General features: G+C 44.2%; 1 protein-coding gene across 4 annotated transcripts in view; it reads right to left on the bottom strand.

The window, feature by feature from the left end:
• PLD1 (phospholipase D1) overlaps positions 1-18,919 on the bottom strand; it is an 86,665-nt gene that overhangs the window by 11,535 nt on the left and 56,211 nt on the right. For 3 of the 4 annotated variants that reach the window (XM_026060697.1, XM_026060690.1, XM_026060714.1), the window contains 8 exons: positions 17,860-17,973; positions 15,672-15,800; positions 15,169-15,287; positions 14,909-15,022; positions 6,400-6,510; positions 5,611-5,699; positions 2,282-2,395; positions 381-430 (listed from right to left, as the gene is read on the bottom strand). In XM_026060697.1, the coding sequence (XP_025916482.1) occupies positions 381-430; positions 2,282-2,395; positions 5,611-5,699; positions 6,400-6,510; positions 14,909-15,022; positions 15,169-15,287; positions 15,672-15,800; positions 17,860-17,973 (840 nt within the window). The remainder of the gene's footprint in view (positions 1-380; positions 431-2,281; positions 2,396-5,610; positions 5,700-6,399; positions 6,511-14,908; positions 15,023-15,168; positions 15,288-15,671; positions 15,801-17,859; positions 17,974-18,919) is intronic. The other variant, XM_026060705.1, reaches the window with a different exon arrangement.

The raw sequence follows: 18,919 nt of genomic DNA, 5'->3' as shown, positions 1-18,919 counted from the left end.
ACAACAGAGGCAGAGGTTGCTCACCAGACAGGCAAGGCTATAATATACATTGCTGCACACCTGTGCGATGCCTCATTGAAAAACCTGAAACCCGTCTGCTACAACAAACACAAGTTAAAAAGAAACACACAGTACAAGTTGTGCCCAGACAGGAGCTGCAGATAGGGCCTTGCTGCCTAATTGTATTTTGTAGGAAGCAGAGATGCTTTTGGGGGGCCTCTCCCCTTCTTCTGGAGATGCCACAACTGCAGCATTCCCTGCTCTTACAGTTTATATAATGCTGCACTTGGAGAACCTGATTTATATTGTATAGATCCATCTATCAAGCAGCGGTGTCCCAAGACTAGACACATCATACAGGAGAGGACTAAAGCTCTTACCCTCTGCCTTCAGCTGGCCCAGAATTGAATTCTCTCCTCTGCACATGGTCCTGGAAAGAAGGCAGGCAGCCGTTACCAACACCAGTGATTCGAAGCAATGACATATGCTGAAGCAGAACTCACTCAGCGAGGTAAAGCACAAACCCAGGTGCAGTTTCCATACCCCCTATAAGCAGAACGGTACTTCCAGGGCACACATTTTTCCCAAACAAATGTTGACATGTAACAAGTGCTCTTTTCTGGAAAGATCACATACTAATCAACTTACACGTGGGAAAGCACCTTTCTTCTAAAGCCTACAGCAACGATAACAGAAGTGTTACAAATGGGGGCTACTGAAGTTTGAGCCGCTCTTAGGGAAAGCGGAGGTCTGGATGTGAAGTGACATCAAGAAAAAATGTCACCATGTGCAGAACGCTAGTATGGTGGCCCTTGCAGAAGAAAAGCTCAGGGGAAAGGGCCTGGTCTGGGAGAAACGCCGGTTCACTCCTCCTGGCGTCCCTTGCCCCACTCGCCCTTGCAGAGGCGAGGCTGCCCGGGCGAGGGAGGAACGAGCCGGCAGGCGACACCCCAAGGGAGATTTCCCTCTGGGGGCAGCTGTAACCTCTGCAGACTGCAYGCGCTCCGGGCACACCGCATCACAGCAGCCTTCTTGGCCGTCTTGCCGTCACTGTGCTCTGCTCCCACTGCAGGGCCACCTGGCACCTCTACRTGCTCGTCTTTCAAAGGAGCCCTGCTGCGCTTCAAGTGCCCCTGGAAACATCCGTACTTTGYGCTCCCGATTCCCTAAATGCTGCTGGCGCGCCCGTGTTTGAAAACGCACTCTTCGCTGCGCTCACAGTGCTGACTGATGGAGCAAAGCGAAGCATCAGGCCAGAATGCAAATTCTGAAATAAAACCCGGCATTTCCACCCTACAAAGCAGGTAGGAATTTCCTGAGCTAACAGACTCGCAGGGCTCCGTGCTCCCTCCTCCGGCTGGCAGCGGCGATGTGAAATACATCACTCTTCCCTGAGTACAGCCAGTGTTTTTAATACTGCTAGGACTTCTTGGGACTGTAGAGAGCCACGTTATTACAGCACCACTGAAACCGTCGGGAAGAGCCACAGTACAAGCTAAGTTTCTAGAAGAGAACAGTGACATTGAATGGGAGGGTAGAAACCTTACGGATGAATAAATTCTGGTTTGATGAGCAAAAAGGAAAACAAATATATTTTGCAGCTTTACGCTACATATAGGGAGCAGCTGATGAATCAGGAATTGGTGCTTTTGTATAAGGCCACAGAGGTGAGAGGGGACTGGAATGTCACAGCGGAGCTCAGGAATTTTTTCCCTGTGTCTATTTAAATATTTACCAGCAGAGGGCACTGGGTATAAGGACTACATTCCCCCTGGTTTGGCTATAATGTCCTAATGAGAGATGTATTAAAACTACCATGGTCACTGTCTATTTTCTGCTGCTGTGTCCAAAAGCTAGGAAAACAGAAACATGGATTCTCACTGTTACCAAAGATCCAAAAACTGGCACTACAGATTTTCCTGTTTCAAACAATTCCAGGGTTTGTATCGCGGGAAAGTGCCACGTGCCTAATTCAGATTTACTTAAAAGGTAGGCTAGAGGCCTCAAAGGCAGCTCAGAAATGCGACCCCAGTTTAAGGTCACTGCTGCAAAATAAATACAGCAACACACAAATCATGAGGGGAGCAAATAAACAAGCTCAAGTACTGAGTGAAAACTCTATAAACAAACAGCTTTATTTTCCTTTTCCAGGCATTATGTGCTTGTTTGGACAACATCTAACACAATGATCGCAGCTGGAGCCTTGGCACCATCCGCGGCACCACAGGGAGGCCTGGAAGGTCTCAGGTGACCTTGCCTGGYGTAGGATCACATACATTACCTGTAGTTGAAGTGCATTATGGCCTGCAGCGCGTTCCCGCCTCCGGTCGAAATATCTCCTTCAAATCCAGGCAACAGTGGGATCACCACATACACGCGGAAACGTTTGTTTTCCCTAAAACAATAGTTTGGGGGGAATATTAGCCTGCAAATTCTATTTCTTTGTAATTTTACAGCAGCAAAGTGTGGAATGTATTTCCAGTTTCAGGTCTTCACCACCTGTAATCAGTACTTCAGCAAAATGTTTAGATGAGCATGGAGAGAAGAAATAATTTACTATCAACAGAGGACAACAAAAGAAGCTAAAGAAAAAGAAACACGTTTTCACAGAAGTGCAAGGACAGGCTAATCACCTTGCATGCTGCATCTGCCGTTATAAAAGTTCATTTGAGCACCTTAATAGCGCAGCCTCACTGATGCTGCTGCATACTGATGTGTAACACTGTCTTACAGACCACAGCCAAAATCACAGAGTTGCCATAGGCAGAAAAACACAACCTAGTCTCAAGTTCCTACTACATTCTGGTTTTTAGAAATTAGAAACATCAGGAAAGACAGAAAAAAACCTGAGGACATAAGCAAAACATTGACCATTCAGAAAGGCAAATATTTGATTCATATTTGATTTTTGATTTGATTTGATTCAACCTGCAAAAACTCAGTTTCATCTTTGTTTCCCCAAACTAAACAGTACCATAACTGTGAGCCAATTCTGCATTACAATAGCTAAGATCACTGTGCTGTTTGGGGCTTTTCTTAAAGCAAGTTTTAGTATTTTCCTTGATGCCTGAAACACCAGACCCCTTCTGCTCTTCTTCAGTTCTCAAGATGCCTCCGGGTGTCGGTAGTTCCCATTACGGTGCCCTGGAGGATGAAATTCCATTTAATGGTCCTGCCACTAGATGGCAAACACAGTTTAATAAGGACAAAACCATTTAACAATCAGTCTGAAGATGAGCCAGTTTGCAATTTTTGTTAAACGGACTCCTTCCTTGTAAAATTTGTGCCTTTGGTTAAGAGCAAAGGATTCATGAAGAACGGGGTCTCACCTGATCTGGGAGTAAGAGATTGAAGACCTCTATTTATTCAATTTGAATTAGCGCTTATTTATAGCTGCATTACATGGCGTTACAAAGTTAATTTGACAGCAGACTTCAGAATTGGTTAACCAGGTCTTACCCACACACGACAGCAGAGGTATGTGGGAAAGACTTCGAAATGAACAGCATTTGTATTATGAAAAAGAACCACCAACAAAAGCATCCTACAAAAGGCAGCTTGCTTGTCTAAGTCCAGTGTTTATTAAACTAATTAAAGATAGGTATTAAAGATAGGTATTAAATACTAAATATTTGTCTATTACAGATTGAAAATATTTAGTCTAGAAGAGGGAGAAGTGTATAAACTTAACTAAAGAACTTTATTTACACAGCCAAACACCTGTGCCTCACCTGCTCTCTTCTCCCACGACAATTTAGAACATATACATTGCATACAAAACCATTAGGTCTGAATTTACTTTATATCTTAGGCAATGCCAAGCACCCTGGAGCATGCAGACCGGGGCTGAATCTCATATTTAATGAGGAACCACCAACATCATGCTGGCACAAAACTGGAATAATGCAGAAATGAATCAAGCACCACATGTGAAAATGGGTCACTGAAGAATTTGTATGAGCCCCTTCATTTTTTTACTGGACTTTTTGTTTCCTGGACAGAATGATACTTGGCACATAAACTTCATATAAGAGGAATATCTTAACAGATTACCTTGGGAATTTGCTGCTACCTCACTAGCATTGCTAAAAGCAGGCAAGTCCATGAAAACCGCCCACGACAATCAGTCCTAAGGGCAAGAGCGGGAAGCGGCTGTCCAGAGGAACGCAGACCTGCACAGAGCCCCCACGTCCGGCTGCCCGCGAGCCACGAGGTTGCAGTGCAAACACTAGCAGGGCCATTTCCAGCTGCTCGGCTACCGCAGCTCACCCATGAAGGGGGCAGTTCTGCTCAGTCAGATATACCTGTTCTTGATGCATGCCCGTATTACTGTCACAGTACCTAATTCATATTCCATTGCTTTTACTTTGCTTACCACCTTTCACAGCCTTGGAATGACTCCTGGTCTACCCTGCGTGAGAAAGGCCACCCTGGTTTTTCATCCTTAGAATATTTCAATTATTTGTGCTATGCGTTGCTGCTCACAGATCGCAAGACAGTAACTCCACCCTGTTATTCTGCCCTGCTGTTAATTGTATAGCAGATAACCCCCTTGCTTATCTTTCCACAGTGCCTCTGAATAGAGCCTGTCTCATAGCAGTTTGCACGGCTTTCCAGATAGTACCTGCACCGTGGGGTTTGAAAGGCAGCAGTTACTGTCTGTCTCAGGTTGGTCTCCTCTACACAAGCTGGAATTTCCAAGCTCAAGTGCCAAAGAGAAGGAAATCTGTGCGGCTCGAGAGAGCTCCACCTTCTTGGCACCTCTGAGAAAGTAGCCTCTGCATAGCTCTGGACAACTACAATATGGAAAAACTAATCACTGCAAGAAACTTATTCAGGCACAGTGAAAAAGCGCAAGAGAAATGAAAGAAAAGTTTAAAAAGTTTTCTGTACATCAGCCCAGCAAGACCTAGACAGAGGTTTAAAACGTGACATATATGTATCTTAAAGACTGACGCTGGAAGAGCGACCTTAAGTAAAGCTGTCAAGGATCAAAGTGAAGACAAGCCACTACCTGTGGTATTAATGTTATCATGGAGTTAGGCAATCACAAGTTAAAGGAGTGTCCAAAACATTTGGATTTGATCCATCTAGGACCTAACTACAGTTGCCTTGCGCTGTCTGGAGGTTGTAAATATCCTCCTCGCTTATCAGAAAAAGTTGTTCAAACAGTAACAGCTGAACTCTGCAGTCAAATCCTCAAAATGTGTTTGCGTCACCTATTTAAAAGCAATCTTATATACAGACAATTTAAATAACCCACATACTCCAGTTCAACCATTTCAGCCGTTAACTTGCTTTACTGTTCAGTTCAAGACTGTTTGGCTGGGGAACCATGGTGCATTTCAATCAAGGTATAAAAGGTTTGCTTTTCAAACAGTTTACATAGCTAAAAATTACATTTGCATCAGGGTATGTCCAGAAAACCACATCCTGGTTGCAAAGAAACCACTGCAGAATCTCACTGCTGCAAGAGAAAGCGTAATTTAGATCACACAGGGGCTGCGTTGGAAAAACAACTGTACAATTGTGTCTATTAAGGTACTATTTTAAACCACATTCTATAAATGCACGTGGAAGTCTTTCATTGCCACGTTAACAATAGGTTACCTGTGAGCTTTAAGAATCCTCTGAGCAATTGCATCTCCTATCTTGTTCCAGACAACTTTGTCATCAGCACAGCTAATAAAAAACTGGTTCTGCAGGAAAAGCAAGCAAAGCTACTGTCAGACATTGCCAGTGACGAACAGAAAATATTTCCCTACTATATTTCAGGCCAAGAACAACTAAAGATAGCTGTGTTCTGTGTCGTTTGAATGGATGTTAATTTTTTTTTAATTAAATGTGTGTTTGTGTTTCATTCAGGGAATGAAATATTCTTTATTAAATAATCACACTCTTTAGACAGTTCACGTAAAGAGCATCCAAACAGGATGCTGAAAAAAAGCAGCAGAATAAATGTCTCTGCTCAGGCAACGCTGAGTCTCGCTCTGACACAGGAGACTCCTGCGGGCTCTAAGGCTGCATGGATGTGAGACCTATACATCGCACGTGTGCACAGGTTTGGGCATGCACCAGGGACACAGCAAAGCCATCAAGGGGACTGGAAGGCTATTGCACAGGCTGCGGAAGTTGCTGGCAATTCCGGCAAGAAGATCATAAAAGAGAGGCCAACTTTCTCCCACCTCATGGTCAGAAGACTGCTGTTGTCCACCCCCATCAGCCTGCTCCAAAGACCACTGAAGTCAGGGGAAACAACCCCCAAGATTCAGAGCAGATTCTGTATTAATACCCACGTCTTGAAATTCATGGAAAGGTAACACCAAACCTTAAGAACCACACTCCTGCTGGCTGCAAGCCATGCTCACAGTGCCAGTGCTTTCTCTCATGTCTACTCACTTCTATATATATGTAGTGCTTGCTGTTGTTTATCACGCTGACGTAAGCATTATGGATGGATTCTTCATGGTATTTAATGCCAGCCGACCAGTCAGCAGCAGAACGGATCACCTGAAAAGCGAGAAAGATTAACACTTTCAATTCTAGCCCCATCCAGGATAGCACTGCATTGCAAGTAAATCATTTAAAAGGCAATGCTCTTGACTGGCAGTGTTTATTTGTCAGGATTTCACTAAATAAGGTAATACATACAGCATTTACCATTTATACTTCATTTATAATAAGGAGAAACGTAGCTTTAAAATAGTATTAATGGTGCTAATACTGTTTTGATAAAAAAAATGTAATGACCCTGTCCCATTGCTGCATTACTTCCTTCTTCCACCTGAACAGCTCTGCACGAAATAGGAAAAGGAGCAGAGAAGCCTCGTTCTTGCTTAAGGTCGTACAATACATTGATTTTAAAATGATTTAAGTTTCCAAGTCGCCCCTTACTTTAGGAGGGCACGTCCACTCAGTAATATCCTCTTCAGCAATTCTTAAAGCTGAAGTCTCCAGCTGAATTAATGATTTTTTCCACTACAAACAGACRGTACGTTGTTATACACACAGTCCAGCAACGCAGGCCATGTCTTTGTCCTGAACACTTAAGGTCATTTATTTCTTCTGCCAAATTCTTGCAAAAGCCATCAGATTTGTGATTATTTGACCTTTTAATTCATAGGAGTTCAACTGCCCAGACTTATTTATTTACTTTTACTGTAAATCCACACTTAAAGTAGATATCGCAAGATCCCTAGGGTGCATTTCCCCCCTGCCTCTTGCAGTTTTTATGTAAGAGAGCCAAACTAATATGAGAAACAACCTTTGGTCATATTCTCATCCACGCTTAGCAGTGTCCACAACAGACAGTTTCCTGTCTCCATGGCAGTCAGCTCCTACTCAAGAGCTTTCCCTGCTACGGCATCTCCCATTCCTGCATTTTGAGTCAAGAAGCAACTGATGGTACATCCTGAGTGACATTCTCCTAGACGGAAATGTAATTTTTAATTAAGTGTTGCCTGAGTATGTGCTCAGGGGAAATAATTATTCTTCATTAGCCTCTGTCTTTAAACATTGTCAACATAAAACATTGAAATAATAGCCTTAAAGTCTCTTGATTCAGCCATTAAAGCAGCATGCAGGTCTGTTGCACACAGGACAAGATCCAGATGCTGAGAATCTGTGAAATGTGTGCATCAGTAGAAAAAGAAAACCCCTAATTTCTTCTGGGGCTCCACCATATTTTTCCCTGGAAAACTCTCCAATGAATTTCTTTTCTTTTTCAATATCCAGTTCTGGCTTCTGGTTTGCTCCTTGTTGTTCAGTACCTGCCCCTGTGTCACTGCCCGCTCCCCTCGCCCTGAACACTGCTCAGGCTCTACCGACCAAACTGTTGTCTTCATCCACCTCACACCCCTGATCAAAGCGGACTGTTGACACTGAGACAGCTGATGACCTTCTAGAGCTGGTTAGCGAACTTAACAGCAAGACAATAGATTAAATAAGGATTTGGCCCTTTGGTTCAGATGCTGTGTGCTGTAACCAAACAAGTCTTCTGGGCTACAGAGCATCTCTGGCCTGATCATCTTTGGAACTAGCACTAAGGGGATATTACTATAAAGCAACACATGAATCCTGAATTATTTCCTTCATCTAGACAGAAGCAGCCCCCTCCCACAGGTCACAAAAACCAGACCCTGCAAAGCCTCCCGTTAGGCTGTGGCTGCCTTCTTGGTCAACACGAGGGAGCACTCTGCAGGTCTCCAGCACTGGAAGTATGGGCCGCAGCCGCCTGAGCCGAGGGGCGGCCCGTACAGCCTCGCGTCCTCTGCAGAGCAGAGGCAGCTGCCGAAGCACTGCCGCTCGCTGACCATCACTTGCATAAACCTCTGCTAAGCTTACGTAAAGCCCCTGCCAGGCGGGATCCCAGCAATTCCCAGCAGCAGCATCCTGCCTGAAGGTCTGTGCGCCACTCATGCCCATGCGGTTTTAATCAACCAGCTGGCTGGCAAAGCTTCGCACTCACTTGGTGCTTYGCATTTTGGAAGAGCTGTACGCAGTCCCACGTGCACAGAGATGAGCACCACCGAAACCCCGCTGAAGGCCAGGGGAGACAAAGTCGCTGAGCACCATATGCGGGGCTCAGCTCCCGAATGACGTTTCACAGTTTGCAACCCACCGTATTATTAAGGACAGGGAAACAGTTTTTCTGGGTAGAAAGCTGGCTAATTTTCTTTCATATTTACAGCTTAGGCTGCACGCAGGCTTTGCTATTTCTTACCCTCAGCATGCTTGCCTGTGCAGACCGCTGCTCTGTGTGCTTTAGCACTCAAGCGAAGAGCCACAATTCCCTTCAGCAAGTCCTTGACAGCTGTAGGAGCCAGTTGCTATGTCTGGGAAACAGTTTGGCAGCGACAGGCGTCCCAGTCTGTGGTGTCTGGCCCTCTCACAGCTCTTTATCTGGCCACTTGGCTGACCCTGCTTACCAGCGGCTGCGTATTGCAGCAGGTGTGACATTACAAATTGACAGCGAGCAAGATCAGCTCACAGAGAGAATRCTTTACCTGACTGGACATCTAATTCTGGGATTTATCTTTCACTGTAATTGCTTGCACTGTTTTCGCTTAAGGCTGGAAATAACAGTATATAAGTGGTCCACAATTGCATTCGTTCAAACATGATGACAAAGAACGCGCCTGGCATTGTAACGTGTCTTCAGGAACATGCGGACTGACAAGCAAGGACTTAGCAGTCAGCATACGCTGCCGGGAGCAGCCTGGCTGCAATAGCTCCGGTCCTGAGCCCTCCTTACACAGGCAAGGTGGCCACAACACACTAGGTTCAACGGGGCATTACCCAGTTAGCACCACAGAGTGCCTGGTTCATGCTGTGCATCAGCCAAGGGACGATTAGTTTAAACCCCAAGGGTGTCTTCATCATGACACAAACTCCTGAGAATCAGGTCTGCAGGCGGTGTAAGATCAACATGGGAATCAATGATGTGCTGATTTACACTGGATAGAGCACCAGCCCTGATTATATCTATTTCAGTTGTGTTTTTCTGGGTTTGGGCTGGTAGAAATAAGAGCAGGAAGTTAAAGAGGAAGCTACATGACCTGGAGAGATGCAAAGTCCACCTTGAAGCCACAGATGCCCAGTGCAGCAGACAGTGGCGCAGAGAGTTCTCAAGGGCTTTTGAAGAGCAGGGTGATGGCTGAGGTGCTGCCTCATATGGCCACAGAGCTTCAAGATCTGAGCCCTAATGTCCACTGAGCACTGCAAGCGTTCCCCTCTGGGCCGGTGCCAGCTCCGGGACTTGTCCTTCAGGTACCGGTACTCCGATACTCAATAACTTTTAGTAGTTAACTTTGTCCACACTCCCAAAGAGTCATTTCTGTTCTGGAGATAAGCTGCTGAGCCCTGCACTGAGCAAAGTAACTTCCACACCTTCCTTTACAGCAGCAGTAGCTGAAACGGCTTGGCACAAGGAATAAATCAATACCTTTTTTCTTAATTGCGAGCTTGATAGCACAGAAGCCCCTCACTTTGAAAAACAGCCTAGCTGCTGTGAGATAAGTCTGTTCCAAGCTGAAGAAGTCATTGGACACGAGAGCTGTTGGGGCATAGCAGTCACAGTGGGACAATTCCTTTTCAGTACTCCGGCTGCACGACTCAGCCCTTGTGCCCGTCCTTTTTTCAGTTGCTTTTTATCCTCTCAGCAAAACTATCACTCCAGCTCTGTCAGCACACGAGACTGCCTGCTATTAAAGGAATATCTTCCCTCTCCCCTGGCCCCCAGAGCAAAGTGTCAAGGCAGGTCCTAAAAGGCTGGCTCAGCATCACCCAAGAAGCTTATGCCAGGGTGCAGCCTTGAATCCAGCTCTTCCAAATCCTAGATCGTGCCCCAGGCACTGGGGCCATCTTCTTCTATCCTAACAATGTTTATACGCACATTTGTGTACACTTTCCCTTACTAGGCATAATCACAAATCCCCAGCTGCATCTCTGGTGATACAGGACTACAAGAAAATTCAGTTTTGCCTCAGCCTCTCATGCAAGACCAAGAATTGAATGTGTAGAGTGAAGAAGCAGTTTCAGAAAACACTGGCTTTGGCAGCAAAATCTGTGTAAGGTGTTCTGGCTCGGACCTCCTCAAAATAAAGGAATGTGATTTTTAATCTAGATCATTTCAGCAACCAACACCAATCACGGTGCTACTCCACAGCCCTACTGACACAACGAGGAAGTGGCAGATTGGTATCTTGGGCTGGACAAGACCTCTGCAGCCACCAAAGCCAGCATCTTGAAGCTGCTGGATGCAGCCCCTAGAAAATGAAGCTGAAACTGCAACATTTAAAGGCAAATACATACTTCGAAGATTCTTACATTGAACTTTTGTCATCACTGATATTTTGTCTATCGCTCCTGGAAATCTCTCCTTTCCTATCAGAGTACTCTAAGTGAACTGGTTTAAACCCAAACTATTTTCATGGCAGGGAGAAAAGGTCACAAGCTACTTTGGCACAGCACCTACAAATAAGGGTGTTGTCTTGATTCTTCTTTTTCTTCTCTCACTGAAGTCTCACAATAGCATTACTAAGTGCTATGCTGGGCTTGTCTTCTCTTCAGCTTCTTTAACTGATACAAGAGTAATAAAATTTGTTTACTGTGGGCTAGTGCATAAATTCTGAACAATGCAAGCTCTCACACAGACTTCAAAGAGGTAAGGGCTTTAGCCATTGACAGAGCATTAAATTTTCATTGCATTTACATCATGAACTAGATATTGTCTCACATCACGTCCTTTATTATGTCTTCTTTGGATGATAACTGCAAACTGTGGAATGGAACGAGTTGGAAAAAACTTGGCACTGCCTTTGGCAGAACACCATCTGACTCTTGCAAAATCAACGTGCAATTGGATTGCTATTGTAAGTAAAGCCCAAAGTTCAAGTGAAAGAGGATGAGAGGGTGTCTGACTAACCATCCAAGCTGACTAGCTCTTTCTTCCTTTCTAGCTTGTCCCTCCACATGCACACTATATTTGTTCTTTCTACCCACGTCAGATCCCATTTCAGTGCTGCTCCTGCTTTCCCATCTTCTTTCAAAACCTCCTTAACACACACTTTTTCTGGTGTTCTCCTCTGACAAAGGAGAGCAAAACCAGATGGCACAACAAGGCCAAAATCTGTTGATGACAGGTCAGCTGCTTAAGCTTGCAGTAATATTGCAACCCCCACAGATCCTTTGTGTTTTCTCTTCCTCTGATCTGCCACAATTGAAGGCAGATTTGCAAACAAGTTCAGAAACAAGAAAAATCAGCAGCCAGATTTTCTAGAACCACCCCACAGTCAGGAGCATTCACTGTGTCTGGATGCTGGACTTCACCTTGGGGCAGTAACTTCTGGGCTGAGAGTCACTTATAAAGTCTCTAAACAGCACCACAACAGAGATACCAAATACTTACGTGTTCAGCTGGTGTCCGAATAAAAGATTTGGTATCAATAAGAAGAAAAATATTCCTATAGCTTTTCTGGACCAAACAGTCAGTGAAAGATTCTAGGACATCTGCTTATTTCTGCGCTGGACTGTACCACTGAAAGGAGATGTGGGAACCTACAGCCCTCTGGTCCTAAACTAGTATATTGGACAGGAAGAAGGCTGATATCGCTGTTTGTGTGTCTTGCCCTGGGGAGCTAATAAGAAAGAGAAATGTAATTCTCATGGCAAACCCAGCTGCCTCACTAATGATCAGGAATAACTTGGGATAACCCTGCGAGGAAGGGGGAAAGCACACACAGCTCATGCAATGCTTGAGGCCAGACTCCAGCACTACTCTAGAAGAGCTGGGCGATGACCCATCGCATTGGCTGCAGCAGCATGAAGAGCCACCACAGTGCCTGCTGAGTCCGCCCACGCTTGCACGCCACTTCTGGGAAGGTAGCAGGCTTTGGTCCTGCCTAAAAATCAAGCTGTCAGTGGTCTGCCCATGGAAAAGTGTCCTTAAAGGAGCCCCTGAAGGCTTGCTCTGTGCACAGCCCGGCCAGCTGGGCTGGCATGCAGCCTGGGAGCCCCAGAGCGAAGGAACCTAGGGCAGCGAGGTTCAGGTTCAGACTGCACGTGTCCTCCCCTCTCCCCGTCCTGGCCCTGTTTGCAGGAGTCAAATCTGAAATCTTCATCAGGAGGAAAGACTGAGACAGTCATTGACCTGCAGCGGGGACTTCAGGGATGTTCAGAGCATTTTTGGTGGCTCAGGAAAGCGACGCTATTCTCCCCGCACGAGCTCCCCCTCCTCGGGTTCCCACGCAGTTTCCTAGTAACCAGGTTTCCTATTGTGTGCATTGCTGTGCCGGCGAATGAATGAAAACCAGGACAACRAGAACATTACGGAGGAGGCAGCCAAAATTACAGTATGTGCAGGCAAAACGATGCCTTAGAGCTTGAGGAGATCATCTTAAGGAAAAAAGGAGACTCAACACACGTCAACACCCCACAACAGAGATCCCACTCTAGGTCCAACAAATGGTGCTTTAGAGTAGGAAGCGACACAGCCGYGCAAAACTAAGCCCTCCTCAGAGGCAGGGTTAAGGAATCTGAATGTAGCACTGGGCAGAGGCAGCTTTTGGGACCCCAGCTTCTTAGCCAAGCACTCACGGCATGAACGTACCAGGCTCAGCAGCATTAGCTCGGGCATTTCTAGCAGAGCAGCACCCCTCGCCCGCTTCTGCTACGTTCAGTAGCGTGAAATACTGCTCTCCCCTGCAGCTGCATCCAAGGGGGCAGCGAAGGCCAGCACATTGCAGGGCAACAACATTTTTTCAAGCCTCATGTCATTTGTTTTAATTTATCTAGCCATATGCTACGCAGGGCTGGGCTGCCTTGAGGGGTCTCTAAGGGCTGCAATCRGACATAAATTAGAAATGAGCAAGGTAGTTTCAAATGAATAATTCACAAGACAAACCTGCTCTCTTTTTCCGTTTATGGCATCACTGAGAATAGACTATAGTTTCCTGGAATGCATCAGTTATTTGCAGTTCCCCAACAATGTCATCATGAGGCTAGTTTTTAAACAGCTCACCATCACTCATCATTAATGTATAYGGTTTTTACCAGTCACCATTTCAGCTCTGCKAGGGTGGAACATATTTGTATTCATYCCCCTTCCTGAGTCAGCAGCGCTGTGGTATGGAGGCCTAAGAAAAGTTTGATCTAGGATTGTGTTCAGCTTAATTTCTCCTTTGGTAACTTTCTAATTCTGTAACGAGGAGAACTTAACCTCTTTCTTTGCTACAGCAAAACCTGTGATTTAAAATTTTAGTCTTGCAGTTAGAGTGAATTAGGTGACACAAGCCCCCTCACTTCCATGAAAGCAAAGTTTCCAAATAAACTGGTGTCACAGACAGCCTGGGARGTACTTCCAACTAAAGAGAAGCACGATGGTGCCCGAGGTTAGAGTGTATTTCTCAACAAGCTGCAAGCATTGTTTTGGGGGCTGATGTAAAACGCACATGATCCTTTTATACAATATAAAGATGATACAAGATCCCCACGCTGGCCATCATTCACACCACGCAGCAAGGAGCAGACAGCACCCTGACAACCCACAAACCCTGAACAAACGCATCTTGTTACACCAAGCTGCCCCAAGCGTTGTTGTCATMTGGGTGGACCTCTCAGAAAAGGCACGCATTTTCCTTGCTTTGATCTAATCACTGTTAGTTCATACATCTTGCTTCCGCAGACACGCACAATTGTCTTGCTCTTTAGACATAATTATTTTAACTTTGTATTCTTCAACGAGTCCATGTATATGCCCGTTAACACTAATATTAATACACGCCCACAATATAGCTAATAGAGTTTTAAATATAGATATCATTGCAATTCTGACTGTGAGGATAATTATCACAAATGAGACTGTGGGCTGACTCTGAAGAACTGTGAAGGACCCACACGACTGAGTGGCTGCTGAATAAAATGCAAATAAGTTTAATGCAGAAACCAACAGCCCCAACACTCCACTTAAGGAACTGGGCTCTGAGCTGACTTCTGCCCAYCCCCAGCAAGACACTGAGGCCTGGTAGATCGTTCTAAGATCTTGCCTCAACACTCAGTGGCCAACACCAACCCACCAGCCTTCCCAAAGCAGAAAAACAAATGTTAGGCATTAGCAGAAGAGGAGGAGAAAACAAAACAGAAAATTACACAGGTATGGTGCTCCCACAGCTTGAATACCACACACAGTTTGGTCCTCGTATCTCCAAAGATGGAGGGGTACATGGAGGGGTACATTACCACATCTCTACTGAAACAGTTGCATTATTTTATTTAAATTCAGGATCCAACCATCTATGTTAAAAGCTAAAATAAATAAGTGTTCCTCATTTTATATTTTTACGTTTCTGCTGGAAAGAKGCAAAAAGAGTTTACTTTAGGAGTACGTGAATAGAAGACCATCAATACCCACCTGGACCGTGGCATGAACAGCCTCAGGCACCTGGTACTTCAACTCATTAGCAGTTTCCTGAGATTTTGGCAACAGGAATGGGTAGGACAGGGATCGGTATTTGGGCTTCATGATCTGCCCGGGCAAAAAAAAGAAAGAAAGAAAAAAAACCACATGAGATTGAAACATAGCAGAATGAGAAAACTAAATGCAGTAGGCAGTGCTGTGGGTACCAGCGCAGGAGGTCACCCAGGGTTGTGTCCCGCCTTCTTTGCCTCTACCTTGGCGAAGTTCCAGCGTTGAATGAAGTGACGTGCAATGTCACGTGCAGCTTTGCCGTGCACCACGGAGGAGATGTCATGCCATGGCATTCTCGGCATGGTGTGTCGGTCAATGAAATCTAGGGCGACAGGAGAGTATATGTGGACTTCAGACAAAGAACRGGTATTCATGGGGAATACAGTGGGGTCCCTTTCATTAAACTGAAGCTTTCTGGGGCATGACACCGACGGCTGTGCAGATTACTTCAGACCTACTGTGCAATGAACCATCCCCTCACCCCCATCCCAGTCAAATTCATAGACCATAGCAGGATAATTAGCTCTTTTAAAGAGATTTTTGCTGCTTCTTTCTGGCAGACAAATCCAAAAGGTCTCGTCACCTCTTGTTCAGAAGGTAAAAATCAAAGGAGCCTCTTAAGGCAGGAAGAGCTATGGATTGAGACTGAAAAGATGTGGAGCGGTGTTTGGGGGAAAGCAATGAATTCCAGTGCAAAGGCACTTACCAGCAAAAGGTTTGTCAAGCTGAACCCAGTCTTTAAAGACAAAGTTGCAATAGTCTTTTCCATGCCAGAATCTGGTTTCCCCAAGCAGCTCGCCAACACCTGTCTTCAGGCTGCGGATTGACCCTTTATCTGTCACAGGTAAATGAATTGTCACAAACACATGCTCCCAAGTCATACAACATTGGTGAGAAACTTGCTTCAGTCAAAAGGCACTGGCAGTCTCAGTAAGCTGAAGCTGCTTTCTACCTAGTCTTTCTGCTGCTTTCAAAGGACTTATTAAAATATTTTTCTTCCCTAGTTTAATATTTSTGGTATACAATCAGGACAGATTATATACACATGAATCTGTTATGGAAACAAAAAGCAGATGCTGAATGCCCTCTGCACTGGACTAAAAGATCACCCTATAATTATTTRTCTTTCCACAATCCTGTGAGACCTAAACAATACCAGGTGGGAAGCTACTCCCAGCTATCATTGATCTTAGTGGAAAGATGTACAGGAATATTACATATCTACTTAATACATTTTACAGTACAGATGTACTAATTTCAACTTCTCTGGTAGAGCATTTATGATGTTGACTCTATAACAGGGTGCATCCCCTGTAATATAAGCTAGTCTTTATTAACTAAAATGAAACAATTAAAAAGCTCCAATTCCCTCATTAGGTGTTGCATTTGGGGTTGGTTTGTTTGTTTTTCAAACAACAATGTCATCTTTTGAGTTTTCCAGTTAAACAAACAGATCCTGAATTCCAAATTTATGATGCTAAAAATAGTCCAAAATATTATCTGCAGGGATATTCCTCTTCTAAGAGGGCCTGTCTTCTAGAGCACATGTGTTGGGTGCAGGGTGAACTCTCTTTCCTCCCTCCTAAAAACCAGAAAGTGTCAGCCTAGACCAAAAATGTTTAACTAGTGTTATTTCCTGTCCCTGAGAGTGGCCTTCATCTAATGTATCAAATACTAGTGCAATAATTACATAATAATATGCCAATAGCAGAAGCCTTCTTCTAACCCAACCACACCACTAGGTAACCATGACAATCTCTTAGCACAAAAAACAAAACAAAAACAAACAAAAAAAACCCAAAAATGTTTTAGTAGTCAACAAAATACACACCAGCAACAGTGCAGTAAGAATAGTTTACATGAAGCCAGCCCTGCCAGCACCGTTATAACATCTCCATGAGCCAAGCCGAGCCAAGCCATGCCAAAAATGCCATGCAGCAGGTATGCACCACAGCTGCCCTAGAAAAGCATGAGTTTCTAGTGAGAGTCCAGGTGGAGCTGGGGAATCACTGACTCTGCATGCACGAATGTGAACGTATGGGACATACTCTTGAGTCAAAACACACTTCACGTACCAAGCTCCTATGATTGTACACTGACTCATGAATAAGCATGAAGTGACCACAGTGGGGACAACACTTCATTTCTGTGTGGAGCAAATACATCTTTTTCTTGTTACACACCAATACTTTGCAACCAATATTTTATAATTGGCTATTAACATCTTAGAGGAAGATGTTAAAGAGAGAAAGAAATGGAAGAACTACTTCTTACTCCATACCTGAAATCAAAGGTATCTACATGATGTACCTATATATAGGTATATATATATATATATATAGGCATTTTCAACAACACCTTTTGTCATCAGTCCAGAGATCAGAACAGCACAGTGTTCACAAGCATCCATAATGAAAGTATACTTTCATTAACTGTAATAAGGGCCAAAAGGGAGGCCCAAATCTTCATCCAAATGTGGGTCTGGCAGTTGCCACTTTGCTGTTTCTTCTGTCTTGTGCATTAGATATTTTAAAGTAAGCCTGATGCATAATGTTTCCAATTCCAGTGATAAGCCCCCTCCTTTGCAGGAAGAGAGCTGCTGGAATAATCATGTACCAAAATCTGAATTAATTTCTCAACTGTACCTACTTTCATTATTGCAAATTTGCTTTTTTTTTTTTTTTTTTTTTTTACTTATGCTGAAGGTTTTGAAGCTTCTGGAGAAGGTGTTTCTGTAAAAATGTTTCAGATGGAGTGATAAGGTTGCTGAGAGCGCAACACAAATAGGAGAAGGTTGATCCTGGAACCCAACCTAACTCTCACCAAAGCTAGAGTGCAAAAACACCGACAGCTAAAGCCTAAAGGGGTCTGCACTTCTGCCTTCCTCCACTTACCCTCCCGAGGCTCAGCGAGCCCCTGTTTGGATTCAGTGTGGTGATGAAATATTTTCAGATGGGGTTTTAAACTCTGGATTATATTCGGTTGACTTCTATTGGGGTTACAATAACCTGCAGAAAGTCAAGATGCTCCATTTACAGCAAAAACACACATCTACTTCTGTACTGTACTATACTGGTTACTGATCCTGTCTGAAAACAACTTGCATGACAGTAGTTCAAATGAGATGTCAATTTGCTGACACTACAAGTGACCACCAGATTCACCCAGTTGTCTTGTAACCAAACAGATAAAGCAATTGTTTTGCTGCTTCAATATGTCCTGAACTGACCATGACCAACGCAAACTGGGCAAACTGTGCTCCTGCAGGGCTTCCTCCTGCCAGAGGAGCAAACAATCACTGCAGAGCCTGTCTGGGTGGGGAATAACGGAAACTCAAACAAGTTCCCATCTCAAGCATTTTACAGCCTCAGGAATGGAGGACTTCAGAAATAGATTTCAAAGTAAAAAGTCCATGCTGGTACGAACTTCAAGCTGATCCCTTTAATTTTAGCTTTGAAGTTGGTTTTAATGTGCAGAACTAAAAGCTGCATTCAAATAATCAACTGTTGAATAGTCCTTCYACCTAGGAGGTGGGTAAATCAGCAATATTTCCATTTAAGTGGGGCGAATTAAACCTAGGTAACACTAATGTATGACAGCAGATAATCATATTCAGAAATTGTTTCACTTTTTATACTAAATACAAGTTGAAAAATGAAAGATTCAATTCTCCATTGCAGGAACAAAAATTTTCCAACAATACAAATACYAGATATCACGTACACTACATCACGTCATCTGATGGCTCATGACAATTGCTAATTAACTAAATCCAAATCCACTTAAAAACTTTTYTTGCATGTTTGGCAGTGACACAAATTTACATATTGACTAAACATAGTTATTATTCTGATAGTTAAGGAATTCATCAACTTACTTTCTTTACAAAGAACACATTACCCTAGAAATTATGTGAATGTGCACGTACACCCACCCACCCACCTCCACATGCAC

This window comes from Apteryx rowi, unplaced genomic scaffold (genome assembly GCF_003343035.1).
Source record: "Apteryx rowi isolate R43461 unplaced genomic scaffold, aptRow1 scaffold_10, whole genome shotgun sequence".
Taxonomy (NCBI): domain Eukaryota; kingdom Metazoa; phylum Chordata; class Aves; order Apterygiformes; family Apterygidae; genus Apteryx; species Apteryx rowi.
This window is presented reverse-complemented; position numbering and strand designations above follow the sequence as displayed.